Below are 27,370 nucleotides of genomic sequence, written 5' to 3'. Positions count from 1 at the left end.
TTTCCTCCTTTTCCTCTGCCTGTATTAACCTTCAGTACTTGTGACTTTCCTCTTAGCAGAGCAAAGATGACTGATGGAACAGGAGAAAAGCATTTTTGTCCTTCCCAATACTTCTGATACTTCTTACAGTTGGTACAGCCAATAATCCTCAAAGATTTTTGGACAACATAGTTGTGGTAATTAACAGCGATTAGTATGATTAATCAATTATTCAAACAAAGTCTTAATCGCATTTATTATTATTATACCGCCAACCGGTTTCAACCCGACGTAGGGGTCACCTTCTGGGCGTTTACACTGTGAAATTATATAAATCCGTCAGAAAGACTCCATTATACAACAGCTAAAATTACGTAAATTTAAAATACGTTACCCATTTTTCGACTGCTGGTGGTTTCACTCCTGTCTACATAACGGCAGGAACTATGCGAGACCAACCCTTCGTATGGGCTTAAATAGCGTGCTGAGATCACGTGAATAGACGGCGTCCTCACCACAAGAAGTAGACAGCTTTGTAGTCCTTCCATATTAGCCGTTTTAGTAAATTGACTCAAATGTTTTCTACGTAAATGCACGAATAGATATCTTATAATACAAGACGACACCAATTTTTGTGTGTCACAAAATGTTTTACTTTATATTATGGTTCAAATGGTTCAAATGGCTCTGAGCACTATGGGACTCAACATCTTAGGTCACAAGTCCCCTAGAACTTAGAACTACTTAAACCTAACTAACCTAAGGACACCACACACACCCATGCCCGAGGCAGGATTCGAACCTGCGACCGTAGCAGTCCCGCGGTTCCGGACTGCAGCGCCAGAACCGCACGGCCACCGTGGCCGGCTTATATTATGGCACATAATGTAATATACTTTTACGAATTTTACGAGTTGACTACGGAACATTTGTTGTTGTTGTTGTCGTTGTTGTCTTCAGCGCTGAGACTGGTTTGATGCAGCTCTCCATGCTACTCTATCCTGTGCAAGCTCCTTCATCTCGCAGTACTTACTGCAACCTACAGCCTTCTGAATCTGCTTAGTGTATTCATCTCTTGGTCTCCCTCTACGATTTTTACCCTCCACGCTGCCCTCCAATGCTAAATTTATGATCCCTTGATGACTCAGAACATGTCCTACCATCCGATCCCTTCTTCTTGTCAAGTTGTGCCACAAATTCCTCTTCTCCCCAATTCTATTCAATACCTCCTCATTAGTTATGTGATCTACCCACCTAATCTTCAGCATTCTTCTGTAGCACCACATTTTGAAAGCTTCTATTCTCTTGTCTACACTATTTTTCGTCCATGTTTCACTTCCATACATGGCTACACTCCATACAAATACTTTCAGAAACGACTTCCTGACACTTAAATCAATACTCGATGTTAACAAATTTCTCTTCTTCAGAAACACTTTCCTTGCCATTGCCAGTCTACATTTTATATCCTCTCTACTTCGACCATCATCAGTTATTTTGCTCCCCAAATAGCAAAACTCCTTTACGACTTTAAGTGTCTCATTTCCTAATCTAATTCCCTCAGCGTCACCCGACTTAATTCGACTACATTCCATTATTCTGGTTTTGCTTTTGTTGATGTTCATCTTATATCCTCCTTTCAAGACACTGTCCATTCCGTTCAACTGCTCTTCCAAGTCCTTTGCTGTCTCTGACAGAACCACAATGTCATGGGCGAACCTCAAAGTTTTTCTTTCTTCTCCATGGATTTTAATACCTACTCCGAATTTTTCTTTTGTTTCTTTTACTGCTTGCTCAATATACAGATTGAATAACATCGGGGACAGGCTACAACCCTGTCTCACTCCCTTCACAACCGCTGCTTCCCTTTCATGTCCCTCAACTCTTATAACTGCCATCTGGTTTCTGTACAAATTGAAAATAGCCTTTCGCTCCCTGCATTTTACCCCTGCCACCTTTAGAATTTGAAAGAGAGTATTCCAGTCAACATTGTCAAAAGCTTTCTCTAAGTCTACAAATGCTAGAAACGTAGGTTTGCCTTTCCTTAATCTTTCTTCTAAGGTAAGTCGTAAGGTCAGTATTGCCTCACGTGTTCCAATATTTCTACGGAATCCAAACTGATCTTCCCCAAGGTCGGCTTCAACATTTGTTATTATTTTATAATTAACACTATAATTGTAACTCTTTTTAAATGGAATGGTTCCGTTTTCTGTTATTTATTGTCACTTAAATTCATGTTAAACCAAGGTGACTAGTAATTACATATAACAAACTGTATTAAATGCCGTTGATCGCCGCTGGGTCTGTTGCCCTCTATTCACGTGATCTCAGCACGCTATTTAAGCCCATACGAAGGGTTAGTCTCGCATTGTTGCCTACCATTATGTAGACAGGAGTGACACCACCAGCAGTCGACCAGTGGGTAACATATTTTAAATTTACGTAGTTTTAGCTGTTGTATAATGGAGTCTTTCTGACGGATATATATAATTTCACAGTGTAAACGCCCAGAAGGTGACCCCTACGTCGGGTTGAAACCGGTTGGCGGTATAATAATAATAATAAATGCGATTAAGACTGTTTTTGAATAATCGAATAATCCTCAAAGTCTATCGGAGGAAGGGCTACTGGTACTGCATTGTCACGTGATACCTCGTTACGACTCTTGATTCAGAAGAGTACTCACCCACAGCCTGTCGGTCCACCAGGCTGCCGCATCAGGGTTCGTGAAGTCGACGACGCTGGCTTCGCCGTTCCACCAGGAGGTATTGGCACTGCCGTTTGTATTGGTGACGAAGTATCCACTGGCGAGGGCCTCTGAATAGAACGGCTCGCAGTCGATGTTAACGAACGGGTGCACCCACAGTGTGACGCGGAAGCCCAGGTCGTGGAGATCCCGCGTCAGGTTGCTCACGCTGGGGAACCTGGTCGCGTCGAACGTCAGACTGCCGTAGCAGCTCTCCCACGAGTCGTCTATCTCGATCTGGCTGTTGTTGAATCCGTTGGCGACCACTTCCGCGGCCAGCTGCCTCACCGTCGAGTCGTCGATGTCGCGCTTGTAGCGCGCCCACGTCGACCAGATGGGGTGCGTGACCATGCGCTCGTCCGGCACTCCGGAGGGCTTGCCCAGGAACCTCTCGACGGCGTCTTCGTGGGCCAACCTCGCGTCCCCGAACACGCACGTCGTCTCGTTGAGCACGATGATGTCTCCCTCCAGGGGGTACGGAGGCTCCAACTGAGCGGCAACGCCCAGACAGCCCACCGAGTCGTTCTCGTTCTGGTTGACGAACAGCTGCATTTCCGGCGCCGCGTGCATGTACCTGCCGTCGGAGAAGAGCCAGTAGCGCTCGGCCACGCCCACGTTGTCCTCCTGCTTGGTGACGTACGCGTAGTTGCTGTACACGACCGACTCTGTGGGCCAGTACTGGTAGTACTGCTCCGGGCCGCCGTAGAGGTGGCTACCGCTGAAAGGAGTGCACGTCTGTACAAAGTATATTGACGAGACGTTGAACGACATGTAAGTGGTGACACACTCTCCCGCCCTTGCCGAATGCTCGACGACAACGCTCGATTCCTGGAACTCGAAACAGTCACTGGACCCAGCACCATCGCATGGACTAGGAGCACCCTCGTATCCCAATACAACGACCGAACCGACGTCTCCACCTGCAAAAATCAAAATACATTTGTCTCACAGCAACACTATTTATTCCTAAAGCAAATCCGTAGTCAACAGTATATGTAGAGTAGAAATCTACACTGAAGCGCCAGTTCCCCAAAGTCGTTTAATGAACAAAGTAAGAGCATATGGACTATCAGACCAATTGTGTGATTGGATTGAAGAGTTCCTAGATAACAGAACGCAGCATGTCATTCTCAATGGAGAGAAGTCTTCCGAAGTAAGAGTGATTTCGGGTGTGCCGCAGGGGAGTGTCGTAGGACCGTTGCTATTCACAATATACATAAATGACCTTGTGGATAACATCGGAAGTTCACTGAGGCTTTTTGCGAATGATGCTATGGTATATCGAGAGGTTGTAACAATGGAAAATTCTACTGAAATGCAGGAGGATCTGCAGCGAATTGACGCATGCTGCAGGGAATGGCAATTGAATCTCCATGTAGCCAAGTGTAATGTGCTGCGAATACTTAGAAAGATAGATCCCTTATCATTTAGCTACAAAATAGCAAGCAGGTCAGCAACTGGAAGCAGTTAATTCCATAAATTATCTGGGATTTAAAATGGAATGATCATATAAAGTTAATCGTTGGTATAGCAGATGCCAGACTGAAATTCGTTGGAAGAATCCTAAGGAAATGCAATCCGAAAACAAATGAAGTAGGCTGCAATACGCTTGTTTGCCCACTGCTTGAATACTGCTCAGCAGTGTGGGATCCGTACCAGATAGGGTTGATAGAAGAGATAGAGAAGATCCAACGGAGAGCAGCGCGCCTCGTTACAGGATCATTTAGTAATAGCGAAAGCGTTACGGAGATGATAGATAAACTCCATTGGAAGACTCTGCAAGAGAGACGCTCAGTAGCTCGGTACGGGGATTTGTTGAAGTTTCGAGAACATACCTTCACCGAAGAGTCAAGCAGTATATTGCTCCCTCCTACGTATGTCTCGCGAAGAGACCATGAGGATAAAATCAGAGAGATTAGAGCCCACACAGAAGCATACCGACAATCCTTCTTTCCACGAACAATACGAGACTGGAATAGAAGGGAGAACCGATAGAGGTACTCAAGGTATCCTCCGACACACACCGTCAGGTGGCTTGCGGAGTATGGATGTAGATGTAGATGTAGAAAGAAACTGATACAGGCATGCCTGTTCAAATACAGTGATATGTAAACAGGCGGAAGACGGCGCTGCGATCTGCATCGCTTGTATGAGACAAGTGTCTGGCGTAGTTGTTAGATCGGTTACCGCTGCTAAAATGACAGATTATCAAGATTTAAGTGACTGGAATGAAACATCCCCCAGGCTGTGGCTAAGCCATGTCTCCGCAATATCCTTTCTTCCAGGAGTGCTAGTTCTGCAGGTTCGCAGGAGATGTTCCGTGAAGTTTGGAAGGTAGGAGACGAGGTACTGGCGGAATTAGGGCTGTGAGGACGGGGTGTGAGTCGTACTTGGGTAGCTCAGTTGCTAGAGCACTTGCCCGCGAAAGGCAAAGGTCCCGAGTTCGAGTCTCGGTCCGGCACACAGTTTTAATCTGCCAGGAAGTTTCAAGATTTAAGTGAGTTTGAACGTGGTGTTATAGGCGGTGCACGAGCGATTGGATACAGAGGTAGCGATGAAGTGGGGATTTTGCCCTACGACCATTTCACGAGCGAACCGTGAATATCAGGAATCAGGTAAAAAATCAGATCTCCGACATCGCTGCGGTCGAAAAAAGATCCTGCAAGAACGGGACCAACGACGACTGAACAGAATCGTTCAACGTGACCTAAGTGCAGTCCTTCCGGAAATTGCTGCAGATTTCAATGCGGGGCCATCAACAAGTGTCAGCGTGCGAACCGTTCAACGAAACATCATCGATATGGGCTTTCGCAGTCGAAAGCCTACTCGTGTGCCCTTGATGATTTCACGACACAAAGCTTTATGCCTCGCCTGTGCGCGTCAACACCGACATTGGACTGTTGCTGACTGGAAACATGTTGTCTGGTCGGACGAATCTCGTTTGAAATTGTGTCGAGCAGATGGACGTGTACGAATATGGAGACAACCTCACGAACCCATGGATCCTGCATTTCAATAGGGGACTATTCAGGCTGGTGGAGGGTCTGTAATGGTGTGGGGCGTGCACAGCTGGAGTGATATGTGACTCCTGATACGTCTAGATACGACTCTGGCAGGTGACACGTACGTAAGCAGCCTCTCTGATCACCTGCATCCATTCATGTCCTTTGGGAACTCCGACGGAGTTGGGCATTTCCACAGGACAGTGTGAAACCCCATATGTCCAGAATTGCTGCACAATGGCTCCAGGAGCACTCTTCCGAGTTTAAACACTTCCGCTGGCCACCAGACTCTCCAAACATGATCGTTATTGAGCATATCTGGGATGCCTTGCAACGTGCTGTTCAGAAGCGATCGCCACCCCCTCGTACTCTTACGGATTTATGGACAGACCTGAAGGATTCACGGTGTCAATTCCCTCCAGCACTACTTCAGACATTAGTCGAGTCCATGCCACGTCGTGTTGCGGCTCTTCCGCGGTCTCGCCGGTGCTCAGCATGATATTAGGCAGGCGTACCAGTTTCTTTGGCTCTTCAGTGTGTAACAGGCTAAGTGCCAAAACACTGATTCCGAGTTATTTAGCTTTTTTGTTTTACAAAGTATTTTAATGAAAAACGTCTACAGTATTTTCCATTTATTATCTACTATTGCAATTTTTTAAGTTATCTTTCTTTTATCAATGAAAATAGGCATTAATTCAGAAAAACGCAATATGTACTAAATGCCATACGGGTATCAGCAAAAACGAGATAACTGCCAATGAAAGAAAACTCAAGCATTTATCAGTTTTCCTAAAAATAGACATTTCAGAGATAAATTTTACACATACTTTACCCTGTGATTAAATTATTTTTAATCCTTCTTTTAATTCTATAGAGCACAAATCAGTTTAAATTGATTAACTCTTAGTAATACTATTATATTAGGTACTTTCAAATACGACAGCATCTGTTTCAGGTCATTTTTCTTTTCAGCTGACAAGTTATTTTTACATTTTTGTGACCGTAAAACAAAGTTTTTTTATTTTGTCAGTGGTAAAGTTGTACGTGCTCTGGTCTCCAGGTTCACTGAACATTGTTCTTGTCTTTAAGACAGCAGGACCAATTTCTTTCATTTGAATCCAACTACATTTGGAAATATTTATTTTCGTTAGTGTATCGGCTGCTTTTTTTAAATAAAAATGTGTTCAGGCTGGAGAATAGTAACCACAAACAGATGGTTACGTGCCGCATTCCCTATTCGTTTTGCACGGTTCTTAGGTACGTGGTAGTTTGACATCCTTCCAGCTCTTTAAGTTTTTTCAGTCTGGGCTAAATGTCTGCTGTCACACGCTGCGAACAATTGCAAAGCTCTGGACACCTAGTCCGCTTTAGACTCACTAGTGTGCCAGCACATACTGCTCATGCTGTCATTCCCGCATTATATGCACTACTAGAACTGATCATAACGCGTAGAGCTTCTTGGGTTGTTAGCTGTCCACAAGAAATACATTGGAGAGAAATTATTCAAGTGCGAGGTACGCAGGAAATCTTGCAGGCCCTGTTCCGAATGCGTTCGGAATTGACAGTACCCCCGTCTGGGAAACCCGATAGCAAAAATAACTGACAATTATTTTTAACTGTTAAAAGTAATTGGATTTGACGGTGTGATGATCCTATGGTTGACATAAGCCACTTGCATTTCATTTTACTGCCACAATTGAACGCTTCACGACCCTCAAGCAGTGTAGTGTCCTGCGGTCGGCAGGAAAGAACTAACAGTCAGATGAGTTCCGATTGGTGGAACACTGTCACATGTTGTCTGGTGAAGTAGTTCCGTGTTTATTTTGAAAGTCTGTTACTGTTTCTGTCCGCTGGCGATGTTTCTCTCCACGCTGCTGAAAGGGGTTAGCAACCCATCTTGCGTGTCGGTTCTGCGGGCCCTCTAACAATAAGGGGCCGCTACGACATTTCTCCAACTGGGAAAAAACGCACAGCAGCACAAACGTCCATAGGAGTAGGGGCGTCCTGGTCGACGTCCATGGGTTCATGGTTGGCAGGGGCGCGAGGTGGCAACGCAGCACGGGCAGCTGGCGGTGGAGACAGCGGCGGAGGCGGAAGCGGAGGTTCCGCCACAGGGCGGGCGGTGACAGGCACTGGCAGCTCCCGCCCCCCCCCCCCCCCCCCCCAGGGCGTCGTGGTCCACCAGACTGGGGCAGAGCTGGTTGAGATGCTCACGACGGCGGAACCGTCGGCCCACCTGAGAGACACCATCGCTCGGCCGCAGAGCTCGGCGCAGGCACCCAGCGCATCTATGGATGAGAGAAGGTCCATGACCAGACCTCCTGCCCTACGCGAAAGGAGTGTGTCGGCGTGCGGGCGGAAGGGAGGGTAAGAAGCCTCGGGAACCAGGACAGATAAGGGTGAGCGGAATGGTCGACCATGAAGTACCTCTGCTGGACTTTCTGGACTTTTACCGACGGGGGGGAGGGGGGGGCGCCGCAGTACATAGCCAAGTAAAGAAGTACGGCCTCCTCCAACGGGTGATGGCTCTGCAGCTTATCGGTCTGGGTCTTGAATGTCTGCTCAAAACGTTCCACCCGGCCGTTTTATGCAGGGTGAAATGGGGTGGTATGGGCGAGGGAAATTTCATTGGCAGTACAGAATTGCTTAAATTTGGTCGAAGTAAACTGTGGACCGTTATCCGTAACAATCGTTTCAGGAAGTCCCTCGAGAGCAAAGAGGCGCCGGAGTATGTTGATAGTCTCAGCAGAGGTGGCGTTCGTCATGCGGGAGACATAAGGGTATCCCGACCCAGAGTCGATCAGTATGAGTCACTGGGAAAGAAACGGCTCTGCGAAATTCAAATGGAGACGTTCCCATGGAGCGCCAACATCTGGCCACGAAAAATACTGGCGCGGGTGTGCTTCCTGACATGTTTGGCACGTGGTGCAGGCTGACATGAAGCGGGCAATGTCTTTATCCATACCGCGCCAATAAAGGTGTCGGCGGGCAAGCTGTTTGGTGAGCACGATGCCCCAATGGCCGCGTGGAGGTCGGGGACACAGCGGCGCAAATCATGCTGCATGACCACCCGAGGAACGTCGGAATCACTGTGCAAAAGGGTAACGTCACTGCGGAAAAAGAGACTGCGCCGATGATCTCAAAAGTGCTGGACCTCTGCATTGCGGACGCTGCTACGGATGGTCGGCCAACCCGCAGCGGTTTGGCGGCGGAGAGCTTGATGTGACTGATCATGAGCGGTGGCCCATCCGACCACATCGGCATCCAATGGAAGCACATCCAGAGCTGCGTCCACGTCCAGGTATACATGGAAACAAACCAAGGGGGAAGCGTCAAACTCACGGTCCGCCCCGGCAAGCAGCTGGGACAGAAAATCGGCGTTTGTGTGCCGTTCAGAGGTGCGGTAGACAATATCAAAGTCGAACGTCGCCAGGAAGAGCACCCAACGCTGGAGGCGGCGCGCCGTCCAGGTGGGTGCTGCAGCACCCGTATGAAACAAAGAAACCAAAGTTTGTGATTTGTCTGCAGCGTTTAATGACGACCGTACACGAAATCGTAGACCTTCACTAGGGCAAAAACCAGCCCCAAAGCTTCCGTTTCAATTTGACTATACAGGTTGTCCGAAAAGTCTTTCCCTGATTACATAAATTGATAACTCAACTATCAAAGTTTTTTTCACACATCAGTAAACTTCCACATGAGCACCCTTGGTAGCATGTAGCACATCTAGGTGATATTCAATTTCCGTCCACACATTAGCCAACATCACTGGAGGGATCAATTCAACGACTGTGGTTATCCATTGCCGCAGGGTTTCAAGATCTGGTAGACGTGTTTGGTAGACCTCGTCCTTGACATAACCCCATAAAAAGAAGTCTAATGGGGTTATGTCAGGAGAGCGTGGAGGCCATACCGTTGGCCCATCACGACCAATCCATCGCCCAGGAAAGGTCATATCGAGATCGGCACGGACGTCCAAACCCCAATGAGGCGGTGCACCGTCTTGCTGAAACAAGACATCGGGGTGATGCTGAAGCAGCTGAGGAACAGCATACAGTTGCAACATGTCCAGATACACTGCAGATGTGATGGTTGCGTCAGCGAAGACGAATGGCCCGATAATTCGATCGTGCAATAGCGCACACCAAACATTCACTGCACTCGATGACCTCGCCAGTGGGTTTTGAACCCCAAATGCGCACATTATGCCGATTCACTACTCCACTGACAAAAAAGGTCGCTTCGTCGGAAAAGGCAATTTGTCTGAGATAACCATCATCGTCCTCATTACGTGATAGCATTCCGACCGCAAAGTCATATCGACGTGTACTGTCATTGGGCAACAAGGCCTGAACGATTTGCACTTTGTTTGCACGAAACAATAAACGTTTGTGTAAAATGTCATGGAGAGAGCTTTTTGGCATCTCTAATTCACGTGATTTCTTCGGACTTCGCAGAAAAGACTGCCTTACAGCTTCCACCCTGCCTGCTGAGGTTCTTGGTGGACCAGTCCTCGGAAGGTCAGCAACCGATCCTTGAACCTCTCATACCAGGCTTTAATGCTCTTGAAATCAGGTGGATTCCTTCCAAATGTTGTCTGGAAGTGACTCTGCACTGTGGTTGCTGATCGTGTCTCATGGTACCACAGGACACACTGTGCCTTCTCCTGATTGGTTGACATGGCTTCTTGGGCACCACACCTCATCCACTACTTACGTACTGCGCACGTAAAACAGAAAAAAAACTGTGATAGTTGTAAACAATTCGACACAAGTTTCATATTTGTATCTTACTTCTAGCCTGAGGTATCAATTTATGTAATTACGGAAAGTCTTTTCGGACACCCTGTATTTGCTTTGAGCCTCTGTCAGTTTTTTCGATGCAAAAACCACCGGCCTCTCAACGCCGTCGACCACTTGTGAGGGGACCACACCCAGGCCAAAGGCGTCAGTGGCGACGATGAGTGGCAGGGAAGGATCGTAAGCGGCCAGGCAAGGAGGGTGGGAGAGAGCTGACTTGAGGCGTGTGAAAGCCACCTCACACACCGTATCCCAAACCCAACGTGCGTCCTTGCGCAATAACCCGGTCAGGGGCGCCGAAATCTCGGCGGTGTGGGGTATAAAACGCCGATAATAGTTGATTTGACTGAGGACGGACTGCAGTTGCTTCACGTAGGTGGGAGGGGGCAGGTTTTGAATCACCGTGACATACTCCCTAGAGGCGTTTAGGCCGCGGGCATCAATCGTGAGCCCGAGACAGCTGACCTGTAGCGCAAACAAGTCACACTTTTCTTTCCGGCAACGCAGGCTAGTGTCGGAAAAAACCTGAAACAGCCGGTCCAGCCTGTCCGCGAATTCCACCGCGGACGAGCCACCGACGATGACATCGTCCAGATAATTGGCCATCCCGGGCACCTGGCTTATGAGGCGTTCCAAATAACATTGGAAAATGGTGGGAGCGCTGGCAATGCCAAAGGGGAGGCGGCTGTGCCGGAAAAGGTCACAAGGGATATTGATGACTAGGATCTGCTGCGATTCCTTGTCCAACGGCAGCTGCAAATAAGCATCACGTAAATCAATTTTGGCGAAAACGGTCGAGCCTGCAAAACATGTGAGTATGTCATCCACGGATGGGACAGGATAGGCATCGATGACGGACTGAGAATTTACCGTGACCTTAAAATCGCGACAGATGCGTAAATCACCGTTCGTCTTCTCGACTATCACAATAGGCGTCGCTCGGTGACTGTGCGCGATGGGAGAATTGATGCCTTCATCCTGTAAGCGGCGAAGTTCCACCTGGAGCCTGCCTCAGAGAGCAAAGGGGACCGGGCGGGCCTTAAAAAAACGAGGAACAGCAGAGGGAAGAAGCTGAACATGCGCGGTGAAACCCTTCACCCCTGGTGTGGAGAATGAGAACACCGTGTCGTATTATCTGAGCAACACGTACAGGAGGGTATCCGATGAGGGCATAGACTCCGCTTGCACTGATAAATCCAGACGACCAAAAATGTCCACACCCAGAAGCTCCAGGGGATCTGACCACCAAAAACTGAGCGGTGAAGGAACGACCGTTGTAAGAGATTTGTGTGGATAAAACGCCGTCGACGGATGTAGAGTGATTACTGAAACTGCGCAAGGCGCGAGTGAACGGGGATAAAACCAGCGAGCCCAAAACGTTGGTATGTAGCACTGTCTACAATAGAGACGGATGATAATGAGCGTTTGGCATTGGTGGCCGGGAGACCCCTCGCGGGGCGGTTCGGCCACCGCTCCACAAGTTCTTTAACGCCACTACGGCGACTTGCGGGTGAATCAGGCTGAAATGATGATGAAAGACACACAACACCCAGTCATCTCGAAGCAGAGAAAAATCCCTGACCCCGCCGGGAATCGAACCCGGGACCCCGTGCGCGGGAAGCGAGAACGCTACCGCAAGACCACGAGCCGCGGACAGACGGGGAGGATGACATGTCAGTTTGGATGGTCACCGGAATATGCGCGACTTCCAAGGGAATCACAAAATGGTCACCCGACTGGGGAATGATGGAGAATACTTGGCCGTCAATGGAAGGCGAAGCTCCCAGGTCCTGAGGTGACGATTCGTGACGAGCCTGTGCATCCGCAGGAAGCGTGGCATCGACGCAATGTTTTTGTGCAGCCCGACACACCATGGTGATATGGTCTGCTCGACTGCAAGCCGTGCATCTTGCTCGCCAGTGGGGGCACTCAGACAGTTGGTGAGTCCGGAAACAGTCTGGACAGGACGGAAGCCGGATGAAAGACTTCCTGTCACGGAGTCGGCCAAAGGATCGACGAGGCTCCCGCTCGGTGCTGGGCAACTGGCGAGCCGCGAAAATAGCTGGATCAAGATGCGGTGGTTGTAGCCGGTGAGACTGTTCAAACGCACGAGTGATCAACAGACAGGTGTCGAGAGACAGGTCCTGTAACTTCAAAATATCAGCCCGAAGACCCTCGTCTGGTGCGTGGAACACCACAATATCGCGAATCAACGAAGAGGCATAAGACTGCTTGCAGGCGACGTTGGTGCACCGGAATTTACAATCGCGGGACATAATTTGACCATGGTTCGACAGACCTATCGAAAGCTGGGAAATTCGGTGGAGCCCGTGCAATGTGTTGAATTTACCTGCGATGGAATCGACCCTATGGGATACTTCTTGCAACTCTGAAGAGTGAGAGCGAATTTCTGAACGTGTGAGCATTGCCTGCATCTGCTGAAGAAGCTCTTCAGAGGAGTCCATTCCTTTCGAAAATGAAAGTTTTATTGGTTCAAATGGCTCTAAGCACTATGGGACTTAACATCTGAGGTCATGAGGTCATCAGACCCCTAGAACTTAGAACTACTTAAACGTAATTAACCTAAGGACGACACACACATCCATGCCCGACGCAGGATTAGAACCTGTGATGGTAGCGGTCGCGCGGTTCCAGACTGAAGCCCCTAGAACCGCTCGGCCACTCCGGCCGGTGAAAGTTTTATCCTTGTCGCCAATAACTGTAGTGTCTTGCAGTCGGCAGGAAAGAACTAACAGTCTTATGAGTTCCGATTGGTGGAACACTGTCACACGTTGTCTGGCGAAATAGTTCCGTGTTTATTTCGAAAGCCTGTTAATGTTTTTGTCCGCTGCGATGTTTGTCTCCGCACTGCTGAAACGGGGTTAGCAACCCATCTTCCGTGACGATTCTGCGGGCCCTCTAACAATAAGGGGAAGCTACGAGAAGTAGCTAAACTCATGCTCATAAATTAAGGATAATTGCAGAATGTGGTGCCACATAACGTGGCACTACACAAAACTGGCGCTAATAGCATAGGCATATAGGGAACACACACGACACAGATCTGTAAGTCCACGGTATTGGTGATAAGTTGAGAAAACCGTCCCGAGTCACTTGTGCTACAAAACGCCACTGTTTCCTGCGCATGTACCCCGACATCAGTACGGGATATGATCACCATGCACACGTACACAGGCCGCACAACGGGTTGGCATACTCTGGATCAGGTGGTCGAGCAGCTGCTGGGGTACAGCCTCCCATTCTTGCACTAGTGCCTGTCGGAGCTCGTGAAGTATCCTAGGGGTTTGAAGACGTGCAGCGATACGTCGACCGGGAGCAGCCCAGACGTGCTCGACGGGGTTTACGTCTGGAGAACAGGCAGGTCACTCCATTCGCCTGATATCTTCTGTTTCAAGGTACTCCTCCACGATGGCAGCTTGGTGGGGCCGTGCGTTATCATCCATCAGGAAGAAGGTGTGATCACTGAAAAATTGGACGTACTGGTGCAAAATGACGTTCCGATACACCTGACCTATTACAGTTCCTCTGTCAAAGACATGCAGGGGTGTACGTGCACCAAACATGTCCCCCCCCCCCCCCCCCACACACACCATCAAACCATGACCTTCATACAGATCCCTTTCAAGGACATTAAGGGGTTGGTATCTGGTTCCTGGTTCACGCTAGATGAAAACCCGACGAGAATCACTGTTCAGACTGTACCTGGACTCGTCGTGAACATAACCTGGGACCACTGTTCCAATGACCATGTACTGTGTTCTTGACATCAGGCTTTATGGGCTTTCCTGTGACCAGGGGTCAGTGGAATGCACCTTGCAGGTCTCCAGGCGAATAAACCATGTCTGTTCAGTCGTCTATAGACTGTGTGACTGGAGATAACTGTTCCAGTGGCTGCGGTAAGGTCTCGAGCAAGGCTACCTGCAGTACTCCGTGGCCGCCTGCGGGCACTGATGGTGAGACATCGGTCTTCTTGTGGTGTTGTACACTGTGGACGTCCCGCACTGTAGCGCCTGGACAAGTTTCCTGTCTGATGGAATCGTTGCCATAATCTTCAGATCACACTTTGTGACACATGGAGGGCACGTGCTATTACCTGCTGTGTTTGACCAGCCTCCACTCGCCATAGTATTCTACCCCTGATAACGTCATCAATATGTGTTCTTTGAGCCATTTTCAACACACAGTCAGCATTAGCACGTCTGAAAGCGTCTGCACACTTACTCTCTACACCGTACTCTGACATGCAGCAACACACCTCTGCGTATGTGGACTGCTGCCAGCGCCACTGAACAATACGAGGTGTGGCTAGAAAAAAACCGGACTAGTACTGGTGAAACAATAAAACGAATGCAATAAGGCTGAAAATCGCGTGGCCTGTCACGTGACTCTCGCTCCGCCTACTGCTCGAGTTTCATCTGCCTCCTGCACTCAGTCTGCCCGTGGCGTCTGTTTTAAGTAGTTGACGTTTTTTCTGTGCGTCGGAAAATGTTGAGTGTACAGAAAGAACAGCGTGTTAACATCAAATTTTGTTTCAAACTAGGAAACTCTGCAAGTGAAACGTTTGTAATGTTACAACAAGTGTACGGCGATGATTGTTTATCGCCAACACAAGTGTTTGAGTGGTTTAAACGATTTAAAGATGGCCGCGAAGACACCAGTGATGACACTCGCACTGGCAGACCATTGTCAGCAAAAACTGATGCAAACATTGAAAAAATCGGTAAACTTGTTCGACACTTTCCTTGTCAACTCCTGTTAACTCAGACACTGCTCTGATTGTTAAACGGCGATCTTGTCGAACAAGTTTACCGATTTTTTCAATGTTTGCATCAGTTTTTGCTGACAATGGTCTGCCAGTGCGAGTGTCATCACTGGTGTCTTCGCGGCCATCTTCAAATCGTTTAAACCACTCAAACACTTGTGTTCGCGATAAACAATCATCGCCGTACACTTGTTGTAACATTACAAACGTTTCACTTGCAGATTTTCCTAGTTTGAAACAAAATTTGATGTTAACACGCTGTTCTTTCTGTACACTCAACATTTTCCGACGCACAGACAAAACGTCAACTACTTAAAACAGACGCCACGGGCAGACTGAGTGCAGGAGGCAGATGAAACTCGAGCAGTAGGCGGAGCGAGAGTCACGTGACAGGCCACGCGACTTTCAGCCTTATTGCATTCGTTTTATTGTTTCACCAGTACTAGTCCGGTTTTTTTCTAGCCACACCTCGTAAATCTCTTGCGTTAGAGTGACATAGTGAAAAACAAAGTAGTCGAAACATCGTGCAATTTCACTAGCAGACAACCAGTTGTGGTAGTTCATTATGAAACTACAGGTACGTCTGTGTGTATGTACGTAGGAGCCTAATTTAAAAATTTCCTAGTCGGAGCAGGTAGCAACTTCCTGTGATCTGCACTATGCAGTGTTATTTAAACCTAGTGTGTGACCCTAAATATTGTTCAAGCAATAGCAGGATAGTATCACTTCTGTAGCTGCAATGGAGGAGTGACGTCACCTCTTTCGATGGAGAGGACAGTGCGGCCAGTATTCTCGTCGTATCGAGTGATGACGTCAGCCGCAACTGTCGTCATCAGCACCAGCAGCGACAGCAATGGCGGCACCCCCATTCTACAGAAAAAAAACAGCAAACATCATGCTCTGAATGTATATGTGTGTATGCACTAATAGAAAAAATAATCGCAGAATCAAAAATAATTAATGTAAGTGATGAAATTTGGGAATACATTTGTCTAGGTACAATATTTAAGTGATTAATATTGCAAGATCACAGGTTAATGAAAGTGCGAGTTAAGTCATTACAAATGTGAAACGCTGGTACATTAATAACCGGTGTAACAGCCAGAATGTTGAGCGCAAGCGTGCAAATGTGTATGCATTGTGTTGTACAGGTGCCGGATGTCGGTTTGTACGTTGGAATTCCATGCCTGATGCACTTGGTCGGGCAACAGAGAGGCCGTTAGTGCTGTTTGTGGATGACGCTGGAGTTGTCATCCGATGATGTCCCATATGTGCTCGAGAGGAGACAGATCCGGTGATCGAGCAAGCCAAGGGAACATGTGGATACAGTGTTGAGCATGTTGGGTTACAACAGTGGTATGTGGGCGACCATCGGCATTCGACTGTCGATCAATGGAAACGTGACGGCTCTTCGGGTGAATCATATTTTTGCTACATTAGCCCTTTCAGACCTGAATTGTTTCTGGAGGAAGAAAACTTTTCTTTCATGCTGTAATGCTTTTAGGTGATTTTTTTTATGGTTTTAGATGCAATATTTGTACAAAAACTGTGCCCTTTTCAAAATGTACTTTGTACACTAGGCTTCTTTTTATGAACTATAATAACTAACTTTCAAATATTCACTGCTATAATGAATAAACTGGTCATTCAATAATTACCATGCAATATAACAGAAAATAATAATATCCATAAATACAGAGGAATATAACTAACCAACCACTTCCGCATAATCTGGTGGTCACAATCCACTGCGTACTGACACATTGGCTTGAAAATAATAATATCCATAAATACAGAGGAATATAACTAACCAACCACTTCCGCATAATCTGGTGGTCACAATTCACTGCGTACTGACACATTGGCTTGATATTTTTATAGCGAAGCCCAACAGATGGCTGCACTTGCACTTGATAAAAAGACCGAACATTCACAAATGTGTACATGAAGTTTCCACGAGGAAAAATATTTCTGTTCCGACTAAGAGACAGTAAAATTTAATGTACACAACTGTAGCCAGTGGGACTGAAAGGGGTAGGTTGATGGTCGTCTCCGCAAACGCTGTCATCGAGGTTAACGACGGCTAGAAACGCGAAGCGCGCCAGGGCTCAGGCAGGTGGGTGCAGTAGTATGCTATGGGAGACATTCTCCTGCGCTGTCTTGGGATCTGTGGTAGTAATCGAAGACACGCTGACAGCTGCGAACCACCTGCATTCATTCACGCTTGACGTTTTCCTCTACGGAGGTGTCATCGTTCAGCAGTATAATTGTCGTGTCTCGGAGCCAGAAGCATGCTAGAGCAATAGTGAACTCAAGTTGATGTATCGACGACCAAATTTGCCTGATGTAAATCCTATGGAACCCATCGCTATTGGACGCCAATGCCGCGTACACAAATCAGCATCCCAGTATTTACGCAAATTACATGACCTATGGGTAGACATCTCATGCCACATACCTCCACAAATCTACCGAAAAATTGTAGGATCCCTGATACGCAGAATCAGTTATGTATTTCGTTCCGAATTCGGGCAAACAAGCTATTAAGGACGTGGCCATAATATTTTGGCTCGTCAGTGTTCAAGCAGATAAAGCCATGAAAGGAGAAATAGCGAGTGTACTGGCTGAAGTAAATGTGGAAATGATGGGAGCAGTTGGTATTGCTAGAGTGCAGTGGCTCTATCCTTTCATGAGAACAGTATGTAAAGAATGGAGGACACCTGAAGACTGGAAAAGGGGAATCATACTGTCAATTTTAAAACGAGCTGCAGGGAACTATGGCAGAATCATGGCGGCTTTAATGTGTCGTGCTATGAAGGTATTTCAGAAAATCCTGGAAAAGAAAATACGAAAGATAGTAGGAGGAGGACAGAGAGGAACAATATGGGTTTTGATCAGAAGGGTCGACAATGGAACTAATTTTTAGTGTTAAGCACTTCAAACAGACAGACTACAAATATTGTAAGGATTTATTCATAGTGTTCTTGTATAGTGAGAAGTACCGTGAAACGAAACAAGCCGGCCGCGGTGGTCTTGCGGTTCTAGGCGCGCAGTCCGGAACCGCGCGACTGCTACGGTCGCAGGTTCGAAACCTGCCTCGGGCATGGATGTGTGTGATGTCCTTAGTTTAGTTAGGTTTAAGTAGTTCTAAGTTCTAGGGGACTGATGACCACAGCTTTTGAGTCCCATAGTGCTCAGAGCCAAACGAAACAAGATCTAGGAATATCTTCATAAAAGGGGAACTGCAAGCCTGACTATGAGAAGGATAGTGTTCTTGTATAGTGAGAAGTACCGTGAAACGAAACAAGCCGGCCGCGGTGGTCTTGCGGTTCTAGGCGCGCAGTCCGGAACCGCGCGACTGCTACGGTCGCAGGTTCGAAACCTGCCTCGGGCATGGATGTGTGTGATGTCCTTAGTTTAGTTAGGTTTAAGTAGTTCTAAGTTCTAGGGGACTGATGACCACAGCTTTTGAGTCCCATAGTGCTCAGAGCCAAACGAAACAAGATCTAGGAATATCTTCATAAAAGGGGAACTGCAAGCCTGACTATGAGAAGGATAAAGGATATGCTACAAAAAAGTGTAAGTTGTGCGAAGATAGGAGGAGGGTAGACGGACTGGTTACAACAGAAAAAAATGGGCTGAAGCAAGGGAGTACAGTATCCTCTCTGCGTCTCATCACCGTTGTGGATGACGTAATGATATGCTTGAAAGTGCGAATAGGAGATAAAACTACGAAATAAATGGTGTTTTCAGATGACTTCTTGGTGTTGGGAAGGGATAAATTGGTCTCTTTGGGAAACTGAAAGACTCTCTTCGTGGAACAAGGTTTGAAGATGATGACTCCCTTATGCACGCTATTAAACAGTGGCTGCAACTGGTTGGTCCAGAATTTTACCATGCGGGTATACAGGCGCTGGTTCCAAGATGGCGTAAGGCAGTTGAGAGGGATGGAAATTATGTGAAGAAATGAAAATATTGTTCCTAAAGGATGTAACTACACACCGTAAAACTTTCAAACATGTAGAATAAAAGATGGATTAAAAAAAAAATAGTGTGCATTTCATTTGGAGTGACCCTTGTGCATACATACAGAAGAGAAGACCACTTGAAATTAAATGTAGTTGTCATAAGCGCGAATAGCAACAAGCGTTACAGTGATGTTTCGGTGTTAAACACAGAATACATACACTGAGGTGACAAAATCCATGGGATAGCCATATGCACAGAAACAGATGGTGGTAGTACCACCTACACAAGATATAAAAGGGCGGTGCATTGGCGGAGCCGTCTTTTGTACACCGGTCATTCCTGCGAAAAGCTTTCTGATGTGATTATGGCCGCACGATGATACTTAAAAGACTTTGAACGCCGAATGGTAGTTGGGAGCCTGTTCGATAGGACATTACATTTAGGAAACCGTTAATGAATTCAATAACCCGAAATCCATAGTGTCAAGAGTGTGTGGATAATACCGAATTTCAGGCATTACCCCTCACCGCGGACAACGCTGTGGCCGAGGGCCTTCACTTAACGACCGAGAGCAGCGCGGCGTTTCTGTAGAGTTGTCAGTGCTAACAGACAAGCAACACTGCATTATATAACAGCTGAAATGAATGTGGCGCGAGGACTGTACAGCGAAATTTGGCATAGATGGACTACTTCAGAAAAAGACCTACACGAATGCTTCTGTTAACAGCACAACATCGCCTGCAGCGCCTCTCCTGGGCTCGTGACGATATCGGTTGCACCCTGGACAATAAAACCGTTGCCTTCTCAGATGAATCCACATTTCAGTTGGTAAGATTTGGTGGTAGGGTTTGAGTGTGGTGCAGACCCCACGAACTAGTCAAGAAGGCACTCCGTAAGCTGTTGGTGGCTTCCTAATAGTGTGGGCTGTGTTTGCATAGAATGGACCGGGTCATCTGTTCTAACTTAACCGATCCTTAATTGCAAATAGTTTTGTTTGGGTACTTGGAGGCCGTATGCGGCCATTCATGCACTTCATGTTTCCAAATAACGACGGAACTTTTATGGATGACAATGCGCCATCTCACAAGGCCACAATTCCTCACTATCATTTTTAAGAACATTCTGGACAGTTCGAGCGAATTATTTGGCCATCCAGATCGCCCAATATACAGGGTGTGGTAGATAAGTAATGAGACTGGCCGCCGCGCGGCGCCCCAGTCGCTCGCAGGGCGGTCTCCACCTGTACGTCACGTGGTGGGGGATCTGAGCTAACAATAGAACCGGTTCGCAGTCGCGCCGGAGCTCTGGTGCAGTGAGGGTCGAGCTTCGCGTATTACGTTGTTTGTGTGCCCGTGACACTTGTGAAAACGCTGAAGATGGATCGCTCGATAGAACAGCGGTATGCAATCAAATTTTGCTTTCGCTTGGGCAAAACTGCTTCGCAAACTTTTGCTATGATTACGGAGGCCTACAAAGAAGACTCCCTATCAAGAGCTCAAGTGTTCCGGTGGTTTAATGAATTTAAAAACGGGAGGGAATCCGTTGAACACATGGAACGATCTGGACGCCCTTCAACGAGTCGTGTGGATGAAACGGTGGCCAAAGTGAAAGAACTCCTGGACTCCGACCGTCGTTTAAGTCTCAAAATGATCGCCGATGATGTCTCCGTGAATAAATTTACGGTTCACCAAATTGTTACGCAAGATTTGATGATGAGGAAAGTTTGCGCAAAATTGGTTCCCCGAGTGCTCACCGCCGAACAAAAGCAACAACGAGTGGACGTTTGCCGTGAGATGTTGAATGATTTGGAAAATAATCCACACTTTTTAGACAACGTAGTAACAGGCGACGAATCGTGGACATTCCAGTACGACCCGGAGACGAAAGCCCAGAGCTCGGAGTGGCACACACCGGCATCACCGCGGCCGAAGAAAGCAAGAATGTCAAAGTCCCGCATCAAGACAATGCTGATTGTGTTTTTCGACAAGCGGGGGTTAATTCACAAAGAGTTTGTCCCTCAGGGGAAGATTGTCAATGCCGAATTCTACAAAGAAGTCCTTCAGCGATTGCACAGAGCCGTCAAACGGAAGCGACAGGACCTTACTCAACGCTGGTGTCTCCACCACGACAACGCTCCGGCGCACACAGCGTTCCTCGTGACCTCCTACTTGACCCGAATTGGAGTTGAAGTTTTGCCACAGCCACCATACAGCCCTGACTTGAGTCCTCCTGATTTCTTCCTATTTCCGAAGGTCAAAAGATGCCTGAAGGGTCATCGTTTCGACGATATTCCGAACATCCAACGTGCTGTCACGAAGGCACTAACTGGGATAACTCAAACGGACTACAGTGGGGCCTATGAAGCTTGGAAAACGCGCTGGCAACGTTGTGTCGACGCCCAAGGCGAGTACTTTGAAGAATATTAACGTTTTGTACAAATTGGATCAATAAATTTGTTTTTCTAGACCGAGTCTCATTACTTATCTACCACACCCTGTAGAACGTAATCGGGAGGTCAGTTCGTGTACAAAGTTCTGCACTGGCAACACTTTCGCACTTATGGACGGCTATAGAGGTAGCGTGGCTCAATATTTCTGCATGGGACCGTGGAGTCCACACCACGTCGAGTTCCTGTACTACGCCGGGCAAAAGGAGATCCGGAAAGACATTAGGAGGTTATCCCATGACTTCTGTCACCTCATTGCACTACTTTTCTATGATTTACTTCTCTTTTGTCAACGAATACCCTGACTCATCCCATATCCGTGACTGCCCTCTTGCTTCGTGGGATAACACGATGAATGCGTAAATGAAGAATAACGTATCATCTTCAGCAACACCACGTCCAGTGAATCGGTGTTGTGTTGAAGTGAACATGCTTCCCGTATACTTTTGATAAAGAAAAATGTCAAAAATCTGCCATTTTTTCTCTGTTTCGAAACTGAAACAGACGTTAGCGCTACAGCAAACGTTGTCGCTCAACATGGCTACAACATTACACCTCCTGACTAAAACTAAAAAGCATTATTTATCTCTTACTAAAATTCATACTGAAAACTAAAAAGCCGACAGTTTTCTAAAAAGAAACGTGTCAATTTCTTCATAATGTACACAGTATCGCAGCTCACCTTTGTCTCTTCCAATTGGTGATCAATGAGGCACGGATAATGCGATAAGTTTTCAATCTCATCTCTTTTTATAAGCAGCACTTACGTATCAGTGAATCTTATCATGACTGCTATCAGATACTTCCACGGGAGCCATATCAACTACAAGAAACCCACTTCACTGGTCGTGATTCAACTTCAGCGATCTGCACGGAAAGCTGCGTTTATACTACACTACTGGCCATTAAAATTGCTACACCAAGATGAAATACACATGATAAACAGCTATTCATTGGGAAAATATATTATACTAGAACTGACATGTCATTAAATTTTCACGCAATTTGGGTGCATACATCCTGAGAAATAAGTACCCAGAACAACCACCTCTGGCCGTAATAACGGCCTTGATGCGCCTGGGCATTGAGGCAAACAGAGCTTGGATGGAGTGTACAGGTACAGCTGCCCATGCAGCTTCAACACGATACCACAGTTCATCAAGAGTAGTGACTGACGTATTGTGACGAGCCAGTTGCTCGGCCACCATTGACCAGACGTTTTCAGTTGGTGAGAGATCTGGAGAATGTACTGTCCAGGGCAGCACTCGAACATTTTCTGTATCCAGAAAGGCCCGTACAGGACCTGCAACATGCAGTCGTGCATTATCCTGCTGAAATGTAGGGTTTCGCAGGGATCGAATGAAGGGTAGAGCCACGGGTCGTATCACATCTGAAATGTAACGTCCACTGTTCAAAGTGCCGTCAATGCGAGCAAGAGGTGACCGAGACGTGTAACCAATGGCACCCCATACCATCACGCCAGGTGATATGCCAGTATGGCGATGACGAATACACGCTTCCAATGTGCGTTCACCGCGATTTCGCCCAACACGGATGCGACCATCATGATGCTGTAAACAGAACCTGGATTCATCAGAAAAAATGACGTTTTGCCATTCATGCACCCAGGTTCGTCGTTGAGTACACCATCGCAGGCGCTCCTGTCTGTGATGCAGCGTCAAGGGTAACTGCAGCCATGGTCTCCGAGCTGATAGTCCATGCTGCTGCAAACGTCGTCTAACTGCTCGTGCAGATGGTTGTTGCCTTGCGAACGTCCCCATCTGTTGACTCAGGGATCCAGACGTGGCTGCACGATCCGTTACAGCCATGTGGATAAGATGCCTGTCATGTCGACTGATAGTGATACGAGGCCGTTGGGATCCAGCACGGCGTTCCGTATTACCCTCCTGAACCCACCGATTCCATATTCTGCTAACAGTCATTGGATCTCGACCAACGCGAGCAGCAATGTCGCGATATGGCAAACCGCAATCGCGATAGGCTACAATCCGACCTTTATAAAGTTTGAAACGTGATGGTACGCATTTCTCCTCCGTACACGAGGCATCACAACAACGTTTCACCAGACAACGCCGGCCAACTGCTGTTTGTGTATGAGAAATCGGTTAGAAACTTTCCTCATGTCAGCACGTTGTATGTATTGCCACCGGCGCCAACCTTGTGTGAATGCTCTGAAAAGCTAATCCTTTGCATATCACAGCATCTTCTTCCTGTTGGTTAAATTTCGCGTCTGTAGCACGTCATCTTCGTGGTGTAACAATTTTAATGGCCAGTAGTGTAGATAGTTTAAGTCTCGTCGCTTGCTACTGTTTCGTGACCATATCGTATCTCCCTGTATTTCATTTTATACGACTTGGACATTTCAGGCGACCTATTACAGCCTTTGACTCTGATACCTATTCAGTCTTTTTCCGGTTCGACTAATATATAAACAGAACTCGGCGACTGCAATGGTTTATAAAGTTAAGAAAGCTGACAAGTTATCGATAAAATTTGATTTGAAACTAGGTTCTTTGCTCTAATACAGTTTCCAACAAAATACAGCTAGAAGGCTACACAAGAGCTGACAGAAAGCCGCAAATTCTTGTAGTCGTAAGTGCGGGAATAGCTCTAACGACGCTGCCTGTGGGAAAACAAGTGTGAAATTACCCACTAAACTTATTAAGAAAAGACAGTTTTGTCCCATTACGTTATCTATGAAAACAACAGAAAACTATTTTATCTGATTTAAAAGTTATATACAAACACAATTATAAAATTATTCTCAAAGAATTGTTTAATCTGAGCAGACAGACTGCACAACTGAGTTTCAGTTTGATTCCTGAATACTAAATTGTCGTGCACGAAAAGTTTAGTGAGTGTTTGCAAGCAGTAAGTAATAAATGCATCTTGCTTCTGTTAAAAGAACCAAAGACAACTTGTTATCAATGGAGAGACGTCTACAGACGTTAAAGTAACCTCTGGCGTGCCACAGGGGAGTGTTATGGGACCATTGCTTTTCACAATATATATAAATGACCTAGTAGATAGTGTCGGAAGTTCCATGCGGCTTTTCGCGGATGATGCTGTAGTATACAGAGAAGTTGCAGCATTAGAAAATTGTAGCGAAATGCAGGAAGATCTGCAGCGGATAGGCACTTGGTGCAGGGAGTGGCAACTGACCCTTAACATAGACAAATGTAATGTATTGCGAATACATAGAAAGAAGGATCCTTTATTGTATGATTATATGATAGCGGAACAAAGACTGGTAGCAGTTACTTCTGTAAAATATCTGGGAGTATGCGTGCGGAACGATTTGAAGTGGAATGATCATATAAAATTAATTGTTGGTAAGGCGGGTACCAGGTTGAGATTCATTGGGAGAGTGCTTAGAAAATGTAGTCCAGCAACAAAGGAGGTGGCTTACAAAACACTCGTTCGACCTATACTTGAGTATTGCTCATCAGTGTGGGATCCGTACCAGATCGGGTTGACGGAGGAGATAGAGAAGATCCAAAGAAGAGCGGCGCGTTTCATCACAGGGTTATTTGGTAACCGTGATAGCGTTACGGAGATGTTTAATAAACTCAAGTGGCAGACTCTGCAAGAGAGGCGCTCTGCATCGCGGTGTAGCTTGCTCGCCAGGTTTCGAGAGGGTGCGTTTCTGGATGAGGTATCGAATATATTGCTTCCCCCTACTTATACCTCCCGAGGAGATCACGAATGTAAAATTAGAGATTAGAGCGCGCACGGAGGCTTTCAGACAGTCGTTCTTCCCGCGAACCATACGCGACTGGAACAGGAAAGGGAGGTAATGACAGTGGCACGTAAATTGCCCTCCGCCACACTCCGTTGGGTGGCTTGCGGAGTATAAATGTAGATGTAGATGTAGAAGACATACTACTTGAACATAGAAATCAATGGAGAGGTCTGTTAAGTACGTGAGTTGTAATATGACCTGTAAGTAACTTGAAGTGTGGTTACAAAACAACCAAAGTTCCTCTAGACATGGCCGGCCGGTGTGGCCGAGCGGTTCTAGGCGCTTCAGTCTGGAACCGCGCGACCGCTACGGTTGCAGGTTCGAATCCTGCCTCGTGGATGGATGTGTGTGTTGTCCTTAGGTTAGTTATGTTTAAGTAGTTCTAAGTTCTAGGGGACTGATGACCACAGATGTTAAGTCCCATAGTGCTCAGAGCCATTTGAACCTCTGGACATGGTTCTACTGTGAGTACTACGTCCGTTCCTCTATCAGCCTTAACTTTTTTTCAGCGCCCAAGACATAGTCGCAGATTAAAATTCACTGTAAGTGCCATAAAAAATGTGACCCTTGTTGGAGATAGTCCTACATTGTTTGAAATTGAAGTTTATACACTGAAAAATAGGAAGAACCATGTAAACAAATGAAAATGTAGTAAAATCTGCAGAAACTATAAAATTTCTCGTCATACATGAGCAAATATTGGAAATTGCAACATTTCTTGTCCACAGTTTCTGGCAAATGATAACGACGCTTCTTGTAATATAGACAGTTGATATATTTTTCACATTTAAGAAACATTTTTTAAGTAATTTCTCTCTTGGTATCACTAACAAATACTTTACCTGTTCTCTCTGACCACAAGGTTCTAGAACACATAAAGTAATTCACCCTCATTAACAGCGATGCTTCTTCAAGAGACCTGGGTTAAAATTTAGGAACTGGAATTTTGTAAATCTACTGCAAAATTTTAAAGTTTCTTTTCACGTTTTCTGAATCCAAACTACTGTTGTCATGTAATTAGTGCTTATATTTTTCACGAACTTTCTTTTTCTTATTTGCATTTGACTAGGCACTTAACTGCTTTTATTTTCCCACTCTTCGTCACTTATTTAACATCTATACGATACAATGAAACATTACGTTCTTGATGAAATTTTTGAAATTTCTGTGATCAGATAATTAAACTGGATCAACTAATGCCATATTCAGCTGACTAACAAAAAATAAGTTAGAAAAACATGTCTTGAAATCCCCTCTCAATTCTTTCACTGTCAGACGATTACACAATGTAAAATTTAGACACAAGCAACACTGCGTGAAATAACCCCAGAACGTGGGACGAAGGTATCTGGTAAGACAGCGTACCCAAATTCTACATCTACATCTACATCTACATTCATACTCCGCAAGCCACCCAACGGTGTGTGACGGAGGGCACTTTACGTGCCACTGTCATTACCTCCCTTTCCTGTTCCAGTCACGTATGGTTCGCGGGAAGAACGACTGTCTGAAAGCCTCCGTGCGCGCTCTAATCTCTCTAATTTTACATTCGTGATCTCCTCGGGAGGTATAAGTAGGGGGAAGCAATATACTCGATACCTCATCCAGAAACGCACCCTCTCGAAACCTGGCGAGCAAGCTACACCGCGATGCAGAGCGCCTCTCTTGCAGAGTCTGCCACTTGAGTTTATTAAACATCTCCGTAACGCTATCACGGTTACCAAATAACCCTGTGATGAAACGCGCCGCTCTTCTTTGGATCTTCTCTATCTCCTCCGTCAACCCGATCTGGTACGGATCCCACACTGATGAGCAATACTCAAGTATAGGTCGAACGAGTGTTTTGTAAGCCACCTCCTTTGTTGCTGGACTACATTTTCTAA

The 27,370-nt window shown here is 46.5% G+C and overlaps 1 protein-coding gene across 1 annotated transcript in view; it reads right to left on the bottom strand.

Moving 5' to 3' along the window:
* Positions 1-22,431, bottom strand: part of LOC126210273 (myogenesis-regulating glycosidase-like) — a 49,873-nt gene extending 27,442 nt beyond the window's left edge. The window contains exons 1-3 of the mRNA XM_049939467.1: positions 22,407-22,431; positions 16,067-16,179; positions 2,666-3,645 (exon numbers count right to left, since the gene is read on the bottom strand). Of these exons, the coding sequence (XP_049795424.1) occupies positions 2,666-3,645; positions 16,067-16,178 (1,092 nt within the window). The 5' untranslated portion in view covers position 16,179; positions 22,407-22,431. The remainder of the gene's footprint in view (positions 1-2,665; positions 3,646-16,066; positions 16,180-22,406) is intronic.
* Positions 22,432-27,370: the final 4,939 nt, after the last annotated feature.

Source organism: Schistocerca nitens, chromosome 10, assembly GCF_023898315.1.
Source record: "Schistocerca nitens isolate TAMUIC-IGC-003100 chromosome 10, iqSchNite1.1, whole genome shotgun sequence".
NCBI classification, from domain to species: domain Eukaryota; kingdom Metazoa; phylum Arthropoda; class Insecta; order Orthoptera; family Acrididae; genus Schistocerca; species Schistocerca nitens.
The sequence above is the reverse complement of the archived record's forward strand: the minus strand, read 5'-3'. Positions and strand labels throughout refer to the sequence as shown.